The sequence below is a fragment of the Podarcis melisellensis genome, assembly GCF_964234715.1.
Source record: "Podarcis melisellensis genome assembly, chromosome: 1".
NCBI classification, from domain to species: domain Eukaryota; kingdom Metazoa; phylum Chordata; class Lepidosauria; order Squamata; family Lacertidae; genus Podarcis; species Podarcis melisellensis.
Window position 1 is genome coordinate 71,747,655 of NC_138528.1, and position 15,822 is coordinate 71,763,476.

At 45.5% G+C, this 15,822-nt stretch overlaps 1 protein-coding gene across 1 annotated transcript; it reads left to right on the forward strand.

The window, feature by feature from the left end:
- Positions 1-911: 911 nt before the first annotated feature.
- LOC309378804 (L-lactate dehydrogenase A chain) lies at positions 912-15,756 on the forward strand. Its single transcript, XM_081927489.1, has 8 exons — positions 912-1,065; positions 6,223-6,357; positions 7,330-7,447; positions 9,851-10,024; positions 11,652-11,825; positions 13,429-13,546; positions 14,597-14,720; positions 14,964-15,756. Exons 2-8 carry the CDS (start codon positions 6,232-6,234, stop codon positions 15,126-15,128), a joined length of 999 nt encoding a protein of 332 aa, XP_081783615.1. The 5' UTR covers positions 912-1,065; positions 6,223-6,231; the 3' UTR covers positions 15,129-15,756.
- The last annotated feature ends 66 nt before the right edge of the window (positions 15,757-15,822 follow it).

A 15,822-nucleotide genomic window follows, 5' to 3' on the forward strand; every position in this document is an offset into this window, starting at 1 on the left:
AGCACATCAAAGTGCAAGTAGATAAATAGGTACCGCTCTGGCGGGAAGGTAAACGGCGTTTCCGTGAACTGCTCTGGTTTCGCCAGTAACGGCTTAGTCATGCTGGCCACATGACCCAGAAGCTGTACACCGGCTCCCTTGGCCAATAAAGCAAGATGAGCGCCACAACCCCAGAGTCAGTCACGACTGGACCTAATGGTCAGGGGTCCCTTTACCTTTACCTCTACCTCTACCACTGTGCCAACAGAGGGCCAACTCAGACCAGGAAGTGACAGGACGAGGGCAGCTGCCCCTTCTATGCTCTTTGCTTCCTATTTGCTGCACTGCCCAGAGAGAGGAAGAAAGTGACGGTAGGCAGAGGCCATTGCTCGCGTTTTCTCTGTGTGCAGCACCACCACCAGCCCGGTCCTCCCCACTGAGGCGCCCAGAGGAAGAAACAAAATGGCTTTGCTGCTGGTTTGCCTCTCCACACCAGCAATGCTAGTCGACCGGCTGCTTTTCCTACAAAAACTAACAAGTGGCATCCATGTTGTGAGTTGACCCCAGTGACTCCGCAACGCTGGTTCTCCGGCCTTGTGCCGCAGGGCATCGGACTGATGGTTTTGCAGGTCCCTTCAGAGTGCGCTCTCGCAGCCTTCCTGAGATCTGGGTGCCCTCCAGCCTGTTTGGGGCTGCCACCCGCCTCCGCTCCGGCCACCACGTCGCCGGGTTTTTCCTTCCTCCGTCGGATCTCCCGGCCTCTGACTTGACCGGGAGGAAGCGAGTAGGGACGCCACGTGCTTCGATCCCCAGGGAGCCTAACTCTTCGCGCCTGTGCGCTGCGGAGTGACTGCGCCGGCCTGAGTCAGAACCGCCCCGCCGCCGCCGAAGCCCGGCTCCCCTCGACGTGTGGGCCGGCACGTCCCGCGGTGGCCAACCCCGCCAGACAAGCGGCGGCGACCGCCCCCTCCGACGTCACGCGCGGGATTCCTACTTAAGCGCCCGCCGCCTCCCCCCGCCTCGCGGTACTGCAGCGGCAATCGGAGGGCCCGGTCATTGCGCGCACGCTTTGCTAGACTTACCCAGGTAAGGAAGTGCTCGTGGGAACGAGGCGGGCTGGGCGAGGCGTGCAAAGAGCCCCGCGCCACCTTTCTCCACTTGCACCCTCGGGGTAAAGCAAGCCATCCAAAGAGGATCCAAGAGACGGGGCGTTTGGCGCGCAAGGAAGGAGAGGCAGAGTCGGTAGGAGGGCAACCCTCTAGGTCGGGGTAAAGCAACTCCGGACGTTGTGGGACCACATCTCCCAGCATCCCAGGCTGTTGGCCACGCCAGCTTGGGCTGATGCGAGAGTTGTGCGTCTGGAGGGCACCACGTTGGCTACCCGTGAGAAGGTGTGAGAGGAGGAAATTGGAATCTCTCCCCGCTTCCCCCGTGTGTCCCCTGAAATGGTTTTGTAAGACGTGCCCGGGGTGGGGAGAGAAGCAGGCTGTTGTGGTCCTTTTTTTGGCCCACTGGTCATTATGTAACGCGAGGGGCGGAGGGAGGCGGCTGCAGAAAGGGATGCTCTGTACAGGTCAGAGAGTCCACTTTGGAGCGGAAAACGCCGACCCCTGGACCCTCAATAAATTCGAGCTGTTTTAGGTATGGAATTTTTTAATGGATTTCCAATGCCCCGAGGCTTTGGGTGTGTTGGGGTGGAGAGATGACTGTGCTGGAGTTACTTTGCGAGGACCTGTGGACGCGTCGTATTTCCCTGTCGCCTCCGCCCTCGGTTCTGCAATATCCGCTACAGAGAGGAGGGAAAACGTGGTTTCCGAAAACCGCTGGGTCATCGCACTGCCGGGAGGAAATTAAAAAAGGGAGGGGGGTGTCCGGGGAAGGTTGCGCTTTGGGGCCACTGGAACTTCTAGGTCGCTAGTCCATGGTGAGGTTTGCAGCTCAAGCGCAGCCGAGTTATTGCTCAGCCTGTTGCACCTTCTTAGCTCCTTTATTTCGTCCCGGGAGCGGGACTAGCACCCCAGGCGAAGATCGCGGTGGTATTCTGTCTCTGACTCGCGTAGTGCTCGTGCCTTTGAGCCGGGATTCCTCCTTGCCTTTTATCCCTGGCAACTAAATCAACCTGATTGCATTCGGCTCGCACGGAGGAGGAGGAAGTGTGGACAGTTCTCTCCATTCCCCGCCTGCATCGCCCCCCTGCCCGACCATTGGATATCTTGCACCGGGAAAACTGGTCAGCACTGAACTCAGTGCCTCACACGGCCCGCTTCCCGGAAATTTAATTGGGAGCTGTTTTAAGTGGAGAGAAGCAGTTTTGTTAGGGCAGCCTGAAACCCTCGGTGATCTAACGCAGATCCATCAGAGATCAGCAGATCCAGATCTACCTTCCTCCCACCCCTACATAAGCGGCACTATATTCCTAAGGGGATCACCGACTGCGAGCGCGATCCAGCTCGCTCCCAATTCATCTCGGCAGGAGCTGGATCTCTGATGGATCTGCGTTAGATCACCGAGGGTTTCAGGCTGCCCTAACAAAACTGCTTCTCTCCACTTAAAACAGCTTAGGGTTTTTTTGTCGGGGGGGGGGTGCTAAACAGGAGAAGACTCCTGAGTTCAAGTACTGTGAGTTCAGTTTTGGTTCAGAGAACCAAATTCTAGACACCTTGTTTTTTTTAATTATAACTTGTTCGTGCATGGGCTTTGGCTGATTATATTTTGGTATTTGTGTGTGTGTGTTTTAAGTATATCCGCTAAGCCTGAAATCTGTCTACCTCCCAAGGCTTAATACGCTTCCTGGTAAACAGTATTGCTACCTAGTTTAAGGGATGCCGGAAGAATCCCAGAGAAGATAACTTGTGTTAGTGAATCACTTCACTCTTCAGTGAGAATAGGTGGAGCCAGGCATTGTGTTGTGGGGAAAATGCCCTTTCCCTCAATTTGTTGTGACTTCCCAGATTCTTGCAGATTTATTACGGGTAATTCTTAGGACTGCAGGAATGCAAACTATAGGGCCCAAACTACATATGCTCAAGTGGGCCACATGCATAGTGGAATGCAGTTTTTGCCAGATGTTCAGCCGGGAGCTTAGGGGAGCAAGCATAGTTGTGCCGCCTCCTTGCAATGGAAATAGGTTAAAATGAGACGCAATCTCAGCCAATTAGCTTCATTGGGGAGCTGAGATCTGAGCCCTGGTCAAAGCCCAGCACTCTTGGCTGCACAACAAGGCTGATCCTGTACATGGCTATGACTGTGTGCAGTTAGTTCCAGGCAGGGAGCTGGCAGAAGAACTTAATGTCTACAGACCCAGCAGTTGGGGCTAAATTAGGCTTGAATGTGGAGTGGCTCAGTTCACACAGGAAGTTGATGTAGTTGCTCCAGCACACAAACCAAATGGCTTGTAGCACAAGTGTGCATTTACCACGCTGTTACTGAAAATGCATTTGGCAGCATTGTGGTGATGGCACCAAGTTGTGAATTTATTCTCTCTCTCTCTCTCTCTCTCTCTCTCTCTCTCTCTCTCTCTCACACACACACACACACACACACACACACACACAGCTTATGTGAATGCACATGGTTCAGTGTAAGAGTTTGATTTTGTGAATTGGACTCAAGGCCTCATCTCACCTTTAAAGGCAGTATCATACCACTTCAAGCAGTCATGGCTTATCTCAAATAACTCAGGGAACTAGTTTATTAAAGCTGCTGTGAGTTGTTTGGAGACCCCTATTCTCACACAGCCACAACTCCCAGAGTGAAGGGGACTCTCAGAACTCAAATTATGGTTCCTATGATTCTTTGGGGGAAGCCATGATTGCTTAAAGAGGTATGATACTTCTTTAAATGACTCCAGAAGTGTGCCGCTGGTACCAAGTTCTAATAATATTCCGCTTTTTGTCCTGTGTTTGGTCACAGGAACATGATTTACCAGATTTCCCCTTCCTTCTTCCAACATCTTGAATTTTGTAAATCTAGGTGCATGTTAACCCCCCATGGCTTTCCTAGCATCACATATGCAGACTTCAGCTTCTTCATCAGATACCACCCACATGCCAGAGCCCTTTCATGTCAGAATGTGCCCTTGTGACCTTGGCCCCTACAGGGCAGTGGAATTAGGTTTCCATTTTGCTTGTTGAATTAGACATGCAAAAAATAGTAATCCTGTTTTGTTACACTCTGCATGACACATTTCTGCCTATAGAGATGTGTCTTTCAATTTCAGGAAAGGTATCTGATGCTGCAAAATTGCTGATCAGATAAAAAAAATACAATTTCATTGGAACGATGTGGAGCTTAATGTACGTACTGCATATGAATCTTGCTTGTGCCTCACTCTGAACTGCACTGTTGTTAATTCACACTATTATTGGCAACTAATAAGCAGCTGTTTTTAGTCTATGGGGAAGTTGCTAGGTCATTCACTTGCTACTGCTTCAGAAGTTGTGGCTTTGTTTTGTTGCAAAACTCGCTCATTGTCACAAATGTCTCCAAATACTTACTGATCACCAAACTGGAGTGCTGATGGTCACGGTGGAGAGAGAGTGCTTGCCTTGATTTGCTCTTTAACCACCAAGTGAACAGCTGCATATAGTAGCAACAAAAAGACCTACAGTAACTCTGATTCAATACATTCAGTAGAGACACTCAGTATTTCCACATTTGCAGTAGCATCATTTCTGCAAAGAGCATAACTGAGCAGAGTGCTGCATACCAGATGACACTGAAGTGATGCACCCAGGAGAGATCAGACTTTTTGGTTCCCCCCCTTGCAGTTGTTCTACATGGGGCAGCTTTGAATGCAGGAATTGTCATAATTTTGGACTACAGGTGTATGGCTGACTATCCCATGAGCTTTGGAAGCCCATCTTTTAATGACTGGTTCTGAGATGTGTCATCCTAGCACCTTGCTGTCAGTGGTCCAGAATCTACATTCCACATTCTTCTCTCGCCAATATAACCCTTCAATGTGCCCTCCCTCCTCAGTCCTGTTGGGCATCCTTCCTCCTCTTCACCAGCCTTCTCCCACCAAGCAGATGTGCCTTTGTGCCACTCTACATTACACACTTGCTTGCGCCATACTCCCTCCCCCAGGTTGGTTCACCAACTTTAAATTGAGATGGCAATGGCTTGTTGCTGATTTTGATTCAGAACTGCCTGACACTCTTAATTCCAAAGTTTAACATCATGAAATGCCCCTTCATTCCAGCAACACTGACCACTAATCTGCTATATTGACCCCTTTATTTTCACTTTTGTGCTCTTGCATTGGCAGGCATGCATCCCCACCCCTTGTTGGTACTACCCAAGTTTTTTATTTTCCTGACTTGCTACTAGCTTCTGGCTCTGGACTCTGGCCCAACATGATATCCAGAATCAACCTTTGTCCTCCTGGGGATTTTCACCTGCCATGCTGCCAGTTTTCAGTCCAAGTCTCATTGTCTCTTGTCACCTACACCATTTCCAGAGCTGTTGTGGCCACAACATCAGAGTATGGCATAATATTTTATTGTTTTTATATGCTGTTCTCTCCCAAGACAGCTTTTAACATTAAACTAAACAAAACAAAACATGCATATTTAAGAAATAAAATAAAAACTTTAAGACAAGCATATAGAACCAAGAGCAAAGTGTTTCACTACTTCCGAGTGAGTTAGTTAGTCAGTCAGTCAGTCAGTCAGTCAGTCAGTCAGTCAGTCAGTCACATCTTTTAGTTCTCAATCACACCCTGGGTAGACTTTGTGCCTGAAAGCATACTGATCAAACAGACAAGATGTTTTGTTGCACAATGCACTGAGCTTGCAAGATCCTTTGATAAGATACTGTGTGGTTTTGTGTTGCCTGTGTACATTAGCATTCCACTTCTTGAAAACCTCTGTCTCTCACCTGCAATGACCCTGTCAAATTTTCTAACGTCTATTTGGGGGGGAAATGATACATATGTGCCAACAGTGGGTTGCATCCACACTAAAATTAGTTGATTGAACTTGGATCCCATGTAAATCAATGGGCAATTTACTCATGACTTTGTTCCCATTGTGAAAACAGAAGAATCTGCTAAAATTCAAATACTGCAATAACAATTCAAGCAAAATCAAGGTTCTTGCAAATTTGCAAACTCTTTGGTGTTTGTACAGTATCTTAGTGATGGGATCCATATTTGAAATGGACTGTGTTAACTTATCATCACAGCACAATTCAACAAGTGATGAAAATGAGTTGATTGTATTCTTATGTTTCCTCCCACAGAGCTACAAGATGTCTCTCAAGGAAAAGCTGATTGAAAATGTTCACAAAGAGGAACACCCTCATGCCCACAACAAGATCACTGTGGTTGGGGTTGGTGCAGTTGGCATGGCTTGTGCCATAAGCATTTTGATGAAGGTAGGTAAAATCTGTGTTTCGTGGGGCAAGATCTGTAGTCTTGCCTTTTCGTTTAGCAATATTTTTAGCTGTTTATATGCATTGCTGTGTTTTGAGGTTTTTCGTTGTTGTTCTTAACTGAATGTAATGTAAGTCACTTCGTGCTACTTTGTAAGAAAAGTGATGAACAAATACAATAATGCTAAATTTGTGTATTGCTATGTCTTTCTGTAAAAATAAAATGTTCTATAAAGCACATGTAGAGGCGTTTCCATAGACAGTCAAGTATGTTTCAATAAACTCAGTTTGTGAATACAAATCCTAACAGTGTAGCCTATGCATGCCTATTCAGAAATAAGTCCATTGGCTTCAATGGGACATACTCCAATATCAGTGTATATAAGATTGCACTGCACACCTCAGATCTGTGCTAAATATCAGCATAGGTTTACTGTAACCATGCGCTGAATTAATTTTGACCCTCCAGACCAGGGGTCGGCAACGTGCAGCCCACGAAGACCATTTTACTGGCCCATAATCTACCCCCAAACCGAGCCGCCCACTTGATGAATCCCCCATGTGCTGTGCTAGACTTGCGCCTGAAATTGCGCCTGTGCACATGCAGACACTGGAAATTGCTTGTGCGCAGGTGCAATTTTCAGCGTCTGGGCATGCGCAGACGCGATTTCCAGTGCCGTGCTGCGCCAGTACAGCCCATGGACGATCTCTGTGGGAGTAAACCTTGCTGACCCCTGCTCCAGACCAAACACTCCCAACAGCCATGTATAGTGGTTTATCAGGAGCTCTACACGTTCCCTAGTTTTGCTGCCTGCTGGGGACTGTTTATTTTTATTATTATCAAGGCCTTGGCAGAGCCTGTGGGCTGCAATTTGTCTTGGTGTATGTCTGCTTGTGCAGGCCTTCCCAGAACCACAAAATTCAGGTCTCTAAAAAAGCCAGTGGGTTGATCTATCTGTTCTTGGCTTTTTGTAGGATTTGGCTGATGAACTTGCCCTCGTTGATGTCATGGAGGACAAGCTGAAGGGAGAGATGTTGGACCTTCAGCATGGCAGCCTCTTTCTCAGAACACCAAAAATTGTCTCTGGCAAAGGTTAGTATTTTCCTGTCCTCTATGTACAGGCCATCTATTTCAGATGCTACATAGCAAGGCAACATCCAGTAGTTTCTCTGAGAGGGAAGCCTCTGTGCCTCTGGAAGTAGAGGTGACTTCCCTTGCCTTAGGCAAGACGAAAGTTGTGGAATGTCAATCTTTAAAGAGCTTTCACTATGGCAATGATGACTTGAAGGCAGCTGGTTTAACCAGCAGCTGACCTGCACAGAATTATACAGACCGCATTGGAGAGTTGGTGTTGTGGATAAAGGATGTTTTGTGTGGTTTAAGTTGCATTACTTTGAAAAGCAGCATGGTTTGATAAAGTTAGCAATGAACATCAAACTTACGATACCACAAGGATAGAAAAAGCTATTTATATTAACTAGGAATTTGGTCATCACTGTTTCCTTCTGCTGGCTGAGGTGGCCTGCTCTTCTGTCCATTTCCCTCCCTACAAATGCTCACCCTTAGACAGGTCTGCTTGGCAGAACTTACAACAAATATAAGGGAAGCCTGTTTTGGCTTCTTTAGGTGCAGCAAATACTATCAATAGGGGAGTGTTGAGAGAATGGGTTATGGGTGCAGTCCTAAGATTCCTGGGAGGATGTCTTGGGGCCATAGAATAGGCAAGATTTACCCATTTGACACCAGAGATTCAGAACCTCAACATTTGAGAGGTGTAGGTAGTTTTGGAGCATGCCTCCTCACTGCTGAAAGTATCTCCTAAGCCTAGCCCAACTGATATCAGAGCTATAATGTTGGTAGGGCCCCTGGAAACAGCTAGGATGCAGAATTCTCCCGGCCTTGCAAAGTGGGCAAAAAAATTAGTCACACTCTTGAGCACTCTGTTACTTCCAGTGTGAGTGAAAACATTAAAACAGACACATTTAAAGCCAAAAAAGGATCATGAGCCTGGTAGGGCTTTGGATAAAGAGCCTTCAGTATAGCACTGTAAATGAATTTACACTGGGTTTATTATATTTTTAGGTTTGAACATATCAATGTTATCTGAGACAAGCAACAAATGAATCTTGACAAATACGCTGATAACTAAAACAAAAACAAAAAACCACACACAGAAGCAATAACAACTGGGTGTCTCCTTTTTGTTGAGTCCTCACTCCTAGCCCAAAACGAAGTATTTCAAGATTCCAAGCCAGTTCTTGCATGCTGTGGCCATTCTGCCATTGCTTCCAGTGGTATGTGGGGTTGTTAGGCTCAGCCAGGCTGGAATTGCCCAGATGTTGTTTGTATGATAAATGAATAGCCTGATTCCTCTGGTAGTGCTTGCTTGGGGTCAAGAAGGCTTCTAAAGGATGGCAGGGAACCTGGGAACTCTGGTGTAGGGTCTCTTGTCACACTGATGGTGGCATCTAGGACAGCATCTCTCGGATCAGGCCAGGAAGAGATGAGAGGTGTAGAGAAGGGCATGTGAATTGACTTCCCTTAGTCTTTTTGCACTCCTTTAAAAAGTCGTCATCTAGAGATGATGCCTGAACAAAAAACCCTGGGAAGAGGCTTTTCAGCCTTGGGAAGGTCTATGACAGAGCAAGTTGAACAACTGGCCATAGTGTAAGAGACCAGATACCAAATAAATTGAATCCTTGTCAATCAAAAGCACAAAGCAGAGGAGCTACAGTGTAGAGAAGTGTATTGTTGCTTTTGCTAAAACTGCTGCTCTAAAACTGGCAGACAAGAGCTCTTCTTTGTTTCATTTCCCGACCACAGTCCTTTCCTGACCACAGTCCTTCGATAAAATTTTAAATAGCACTTAATGGCTTGGCAAAGGGCACTTTCCCCCTGCTCCCAATGGTCAAATTGGAGAGCTTAGTCATGGTTTCCCCTTCCATTCTCTTTTCAAAGCAATACCATCTGAAAACAGTAACTCCAGAAGGGGCCTGGGCTTTGCAGAAAAGTGTCTTGATTTTTTTGTCTGATGTTTCTAAACAGGGTCTAATTGAAAGCAAAATTACAAAATATATAACATTTAATCCTTTTTAAGGGAGAAGTAGCAGTAGAATTATGATAGCAATAAGGGGTGTCTGAAGTCATAGCAGCTGCTCTTACCTTCAGATGAACAAAGGTGATTTAGTGCAAGCAGATATTTTACTGTTAGTTTCCAAAACACTCTAAAAACAAGTTTCTAGCTCCGAAGCTAACACCTGGAAGAACACAGCCAGTTTCTTAGAGAGTAATCATTAGGACCAGGTTCTCTGAGGCACAAATTCCCTTTATTCAGCTCATAAATCTGCCAGTGACCAGCCCTCAAAGGTGTCCTTCTGCTCCTGTGGGCCCAATTATTCCCCTCTTCCAGTTATGCTTTGTGCATTCAATTTGTCTGGAATTGTAAAATGCATTGTGAAATGTATCTTGAACAAACAAATGTGTTTATTTTTGCAGACTATGCTGTGACTGCACACTCCAAGCTGGTCATCATCACTGCTGGAGCCCGCCAGCAAGAAGGCGAGTCTCGCCTTAACTTGGTTCAGCGCAATGTGAACATCTTCAAATTCATCATTCCCAGCATTGTCAAGTACAGCCCTGACTGCAAGCTGCTTGTTGTTTCAAATCCAGGTTGGTTGTGTCCTGCTCTTAACTGCTTATGGACCATAAATCATCCTCCAGTCCTTTGAAAGGAGAAATTGCTTGCTTCCATGAAGGAAATCAGGGAATCCTGAAAGCATTCCAAGTTTTCCCTTGGTCATGAAAAGGAAAATATCTATTCCACCAGGACATCATGATTTAACACTTAAGTTTAGATTCTGAAGTGGGACCTGCAACGAAATATCGTCCCATGGAGTGTTCCTGCTCAGGGTTCCATTCAGCCATGCCCTTTCCCAGAATACTCCATTCTCTTACCTTTTTCCATGTCCCCACCCTATCTACTCAGCAGCCAATCATCATTCCATGCCCACTGATGGCGCTGTCTTTCATTGGGCTGTTACAGGTCACACCCTCCCTTTTCTAAAGATTTCATGGACTTCTGGGTTCCATAAACTTGCTCATGGTGTTGTTTTGGCTATATAAGGATCTTCATTTGAAGAATGATTTTGCTATCTAGTATCTACGATGATTGGAACTATGGTGGTGACAATCATGGCTAGGGTCTGTTAAGAGATCACATCACACTGTCTCATGGGAAATACAGCAGTACTTCCATGTTTGATTGTTAGGGTGCAGTCTACAGGAAACGCCTAACTTTTCCCCATGTAAAATGAGGTGCTTTGCCTAGTACCTAGCTAGTAGCTCATTTACACCATATTACTCTCTGTGCCAACGCACTTGCACACTCTTCTCTGATCTATTTACACAGTGGCTGCATTCAGATGCCCTGGTAAATCATGGTGGATGGACCATAGCTCAGTGTTGAAGTGTGTGTTCCTAACATAGGAAAGTTGAAGGTTCAAACCCTGACATCTCCAGATAGAACCAAGAAAGATTCCTTGGCAATGCTAAGCTCGATGGACCATGGCCCCAACTCTGTAAGGCAGCTCTTGAATTCCTATGAGCCCTGGGGTCATGTTGCCACACCCAGCCTTTGTGGCTATGAGGTTTCCTATTGATGGGTTCAGAAGAACAAATAAACTGTAGTTAATAAGGAAGTGAAGGCTTCCAAACTTATCCTCGGGGCTGGAGATGATGGGAAGAGGTGCAAGCCCAAGGCTCTCCTAGTCTTGCTTCGACCCCAATAAGCCATGATGTCTGGATGCAGAAGTTCAGGAAGTTAAACTAGAGACTTTGGCAAAAGGAAAGAGCTTTGGTTGCTCTGCTGGGTAAGAGCTTGGGGAGGTGTTGGGATACTTGTAAGATGCTATGTCCTGCTTCAATCCTGCCTGCATGCCCTGAGTCTCTCCCTGAGTCCTCTGTAAGACACAGATAATTCTGGAATGGTGCTGTTAACTCACAGGCGACATCTACTAGGAAAGTCAGAACCATAGTACGAATCACTCTTGCCTGAGCACTTCATATTAAAATGAGAGGATTGTAAAGAAGCACCTCAATATTCCCTCTGCCCTTCAACTGCTGCCTGGAGCCAGGATGGTTTCATCATGAAGGTAGCCTTGTGTAGAAAAGGAGATGAAATTAAACAGCCTCTCTTTGTGGAGAAGGATTGCCGATTCCCAGTGTTTTCTAAGCTTGTCTGTCTTCAATAGTGCATATGACAATCACTTTCTAACCAAGTGACTTTGCTTGTTGACAGTGGATATTCTGACCTATGTGGCCTGGAAGATCAGTGGCTTCCCTAAGCACCGCGTGATTGGAAGCGGTTGCAATCTGGATTCTGCCCGTTTCCGCCACCTGATGGGTGAGAGGCTGGGCATCCACCCTCTCAGCTGCCATGGCTGGATTGTTGGAGAGCACGGAGACTCCAGTGGTAAGCATGACACGCAATCCATTTGCTGCCCAACTCTCAAAGGAGACAGACTATTGCATTCTGACTTCCTTCTTGGAAGATGGAGAGTGGGATTGGAATATACTGATGGTAACAGTACTTGGTGAAAAGGAGAGTAATAGAGCATTTCCCAGATCTACCTCTTGGAACGCAGAATCGTAGTTAGAAGGAACCTTTGAGTTAATTTAGGCTAGACCCCTGCTTAATGCTGGATCCTCCAATGCAGGGTGCATGTACAGCATCCCTGATAAAGAACCATCCATTATCTACTTAAATGCCTGCAATGAAGGAGAGCCCAACGCCTCCGGAGGCAGTGTTCCATTGCTGAGGAATTATTATCATTAGGAAGCGTCTCCTAACACTGGGTTAGGTAACATAGTGTTCTCCGGACGTTGCTGAACTACAGCTCTTATGACTGACCATGATGGGCTGATGAGGAGTTGGAATCCAACAAATGACAGCTTTTTGGAAATTTGAAGACTGCTATAGAATTGTTGACCACATCTGACTTAGGTGCTGGGCAAGCCCACAGAGAGGTTTCCATACTCTTCCCTCTGTATGGAAGTTAGGAATATAATCTAGCTGTCCCTACTGCATGAAGTAATACTAGATGGTCTATATTTGACTTGAGCAGTTCTGTTGCAAAAGGTCAGCTTTGTAATCCAAGTAGGCCAAACCCTACCAGGCTAAATTCTACCCTTTACTCCTAACTGGGGAGTTCACAGTAAATCTTTTTCATGTCAGAGACCCTTGCATGCTGGTGTTCAGTAAAGCAGTTACAAGTTATTTGTCTTGGCCCCTCTGTCATCCTATATTTGGGAGTTGTGTGATCTTATACAGCTCTGTACCAATACTGCCACTAGAATTCTGCTTTGATGCATAAACTCAGATTCTACTCCACTACTCCTCTATCCCATCTCACAGCAGTGAATATAAACACAATCCCCTCTCCCCTCCCGAGTGCACTGTTCTGGGGTTTCTCTCCCTCTCTGACACCCCAAGTCAATTGATGGGGGGGGGGAGGTAGAGGGGAAAGCCACAGTGCGCTAGCACAAGTCCTTGCACCAGCTTCCATTAGCAGGATTCATTACTTGAATCTGGCCCTCAGCTGTGTACTTTGCTGCTTGCTTGCCTTAGGTGAGCAGCTGCTGCCGCCACACTCATCCTTGAATGACAGATTATATGCAGTATATGGTTGCCAAGCCCTGTGTGTGTGGTCACAGCACTTTTGCAGCCTTTCTTCTGCCCCAAGGGCTATGGACCATTTTAGGAAGATGTGTGTGCATAGCCTCAGCAGGATGAAAACCCACCCTTTTTCCTGGGTTTATGAGTTAAAAGGATCAGGTCAGTGGCTAATCCAACATGGATGAGCACAAGGATCCATCGCCACTGCCTGTTAGCCAAAGTTTAAGGGGAAGGTATGTGTGCGTAGCAAGATTCTTAGTAATTATAAAACTGTACTTGGTACATCATGCTACATTAACTGCCCAGCTCAGATCTGTGCGAAAACACTTGTGAATCTTAGTTTCTGTGGAGTTGGAAAACATTCTAGATTGCTCAGAAAAATCTTCTGCATTTTATTCAGTGCCTGTCTGGAGTGGCGTGAATGTTGCTGGCGTCTCTTTGAAAACTTTGCATCCAGACATGGGGTCTGATAGTGACAAGGAGAACTGGAAGGAAGTCCACAAGCACGTGGTAGAAAGGTAATCTTTATCTCGTCTCTGTGTGAGACAGGAAATGGGGTTCCACTGAGCTTCCAGAAATTGCCTCTGTCTCATTTTCAAGGATGCCACAGCCTAAATTGCTTCAACAAGGTCCCCTGATCCTTAATATAGCATTTTTGCCTCATGACATGCACTTAACTTTGGACCAAACCCCTTCATTTTCCCACAATATAATTTCCAGTTGTCTAGTTTTTAAGAAATATTGATTTAGAGTGCTGTTTATAGTGCCAGATTACTGAAGAGTGCTTTTCCAGTATTGGAAACCACTGTTCAGCAGTTAATTTCCCTTTGTTGATGGATACTATATAGCAATCACTATATTCTGCACTGTGGAATTTGAATGTGTTTTGAAAGCGAAATAAAGTAATTTGTGCATACATTTCACATTCCTGAAGGACTGATCCATTTACAAACTGCCCTGGTTCATGTAACATGCTAGGTAATAGCTAATGTTTAACTATCATGAAATGTGAATTAGCAGCTTGTTAGTGTAGGCGTTCAAAAATCCAGATTGCTTCTCCCTCATTCTTGCTTGTGCTACATGCAACAACCACAAGCTGTGGCTTGTTGTGCCATATAATCTGAACCCTGGTTTGCATATTTCCAAACAAACCATTGTCTGACTTTGCTTAGGCAATGTGACAAGCCAAGGCTGATAGCTTCTCCCCTTGCCCCCATCCCCAAATGGTGTGGCCAGGAAGGGAGAAGGAACAAAGCAAGGACTTTGAGATCGCTGCTCATTTGTATTTAATGTTTAAATATTAACTACGGCTTGAAAAAAATGTGCAAGCAAAGCCACTCCATGCAGGCAGCAACATCTCTACAGGGCTAGTAGCTTGCTTGTAAAAATAATAAATTAATTGATCTAATGCCTGCAACAGATGCCGTTTGGAGATAGAGGATAAGTAGCCTCAGATGGACTTTTCACCTGAAGTATAGATTGACAGCTATGATGTTGCTTAATAGACATGCTTTTTAAGAAATGTTTTTTTTGCTGAAAGATTCAATTCTTTTAATGTTCTCCCACAGTGCTTATGAGGTTATCAAGCTGAAGGGATACACATCTTGGGCAATTGGTCTTTCTGTGGCTGATCTAGCTGAAACTCTCATGAAGAATTTAAGGAGAGTGCATCCAGTTTCTACAATGGTGAAGGTAAAACATGTTCAGAGTGAAATGCTAAGGTGTTTTCTTATTCTGACTATGATGTATGCATAGTCAAGCTAACAGAGGCAGTAGCTGCCAAAGTAAATGAGTTTGCTTTAAATAAGGAACAGATCTCCCTGTGTAAGGATGGCACTTTCTCCCCCCTTCCCACTAATGGGGAAAGCATTTATTACATGCAAATCAAAACATTATTTAATTGGCTTAATTCTTTCTTTTTACTGTTCTTTCTAGGGCATGCATGGAATTAAAGATGACGTCTTCCTTAGTGTTCCTTGTGTCCTGGGCTACTCAGGAATTACCGACGTGGTGAAAATGACCCTGAAGAGCGAAGAGGAAGACAAGTTGAGGAAGAGTGCAGATACACTCTGGGGGATCCAGAAGGAACTTCAGTTTTAAGCCTGATGTCCTATCACTTCACCGCTTAACTAGTGTTTAATGGGTCTTAGTGGATTGTCTTGTTGCACTTTTCAGATAGATCAACTCCCTTTACGATGTGTGGCAACTACCAACACAATGCAGAGCTAAATTTGCAAATGAAATGCCTATTTTATCCAGTAGGAAACTTGCAGCTCCTGTTTACCACAACCCCGGTCTGTGGCCAGAACTGGAAGAACCTAGTCTCTTGTTAAGTGGTGTAAAAGTAGATCCAGCATGCTCTGAAACAACACTGCCAAATGGAAGCTTCCTGCCTTTCCTCAGCTAAACTTTAGTCACTCAGAAGAGAAGAGCTCAATTGGTCTTCCAAAAGCTGTAGAAAACCAAAGAATATTTTGTGATCAAAAAGGATTGGCAGATTCACTGACCAATATTCTCTGCTTAACAGATGACTTAAATCTCCAGTATTGAGCAGTTCTAAATGTCCTTTTTCCTTAGTCTTTGTGCATACTTTTCAAGAGAACCATGTGTACTCTAGAAGAGTGTCTTAAATGTTATGTAAAAAACCCTCTGTATGCAACAATTACAACTGATGCAATTGTCTAACTGTAGTACCAGCCCAAGCAACAAAATAAACAGTTAACTGCTACTTCTCCGTGTCTATATGGTTGGCCGTAAACATGACTAATCTTCAACCTCCAGGTTTTGTACAGCA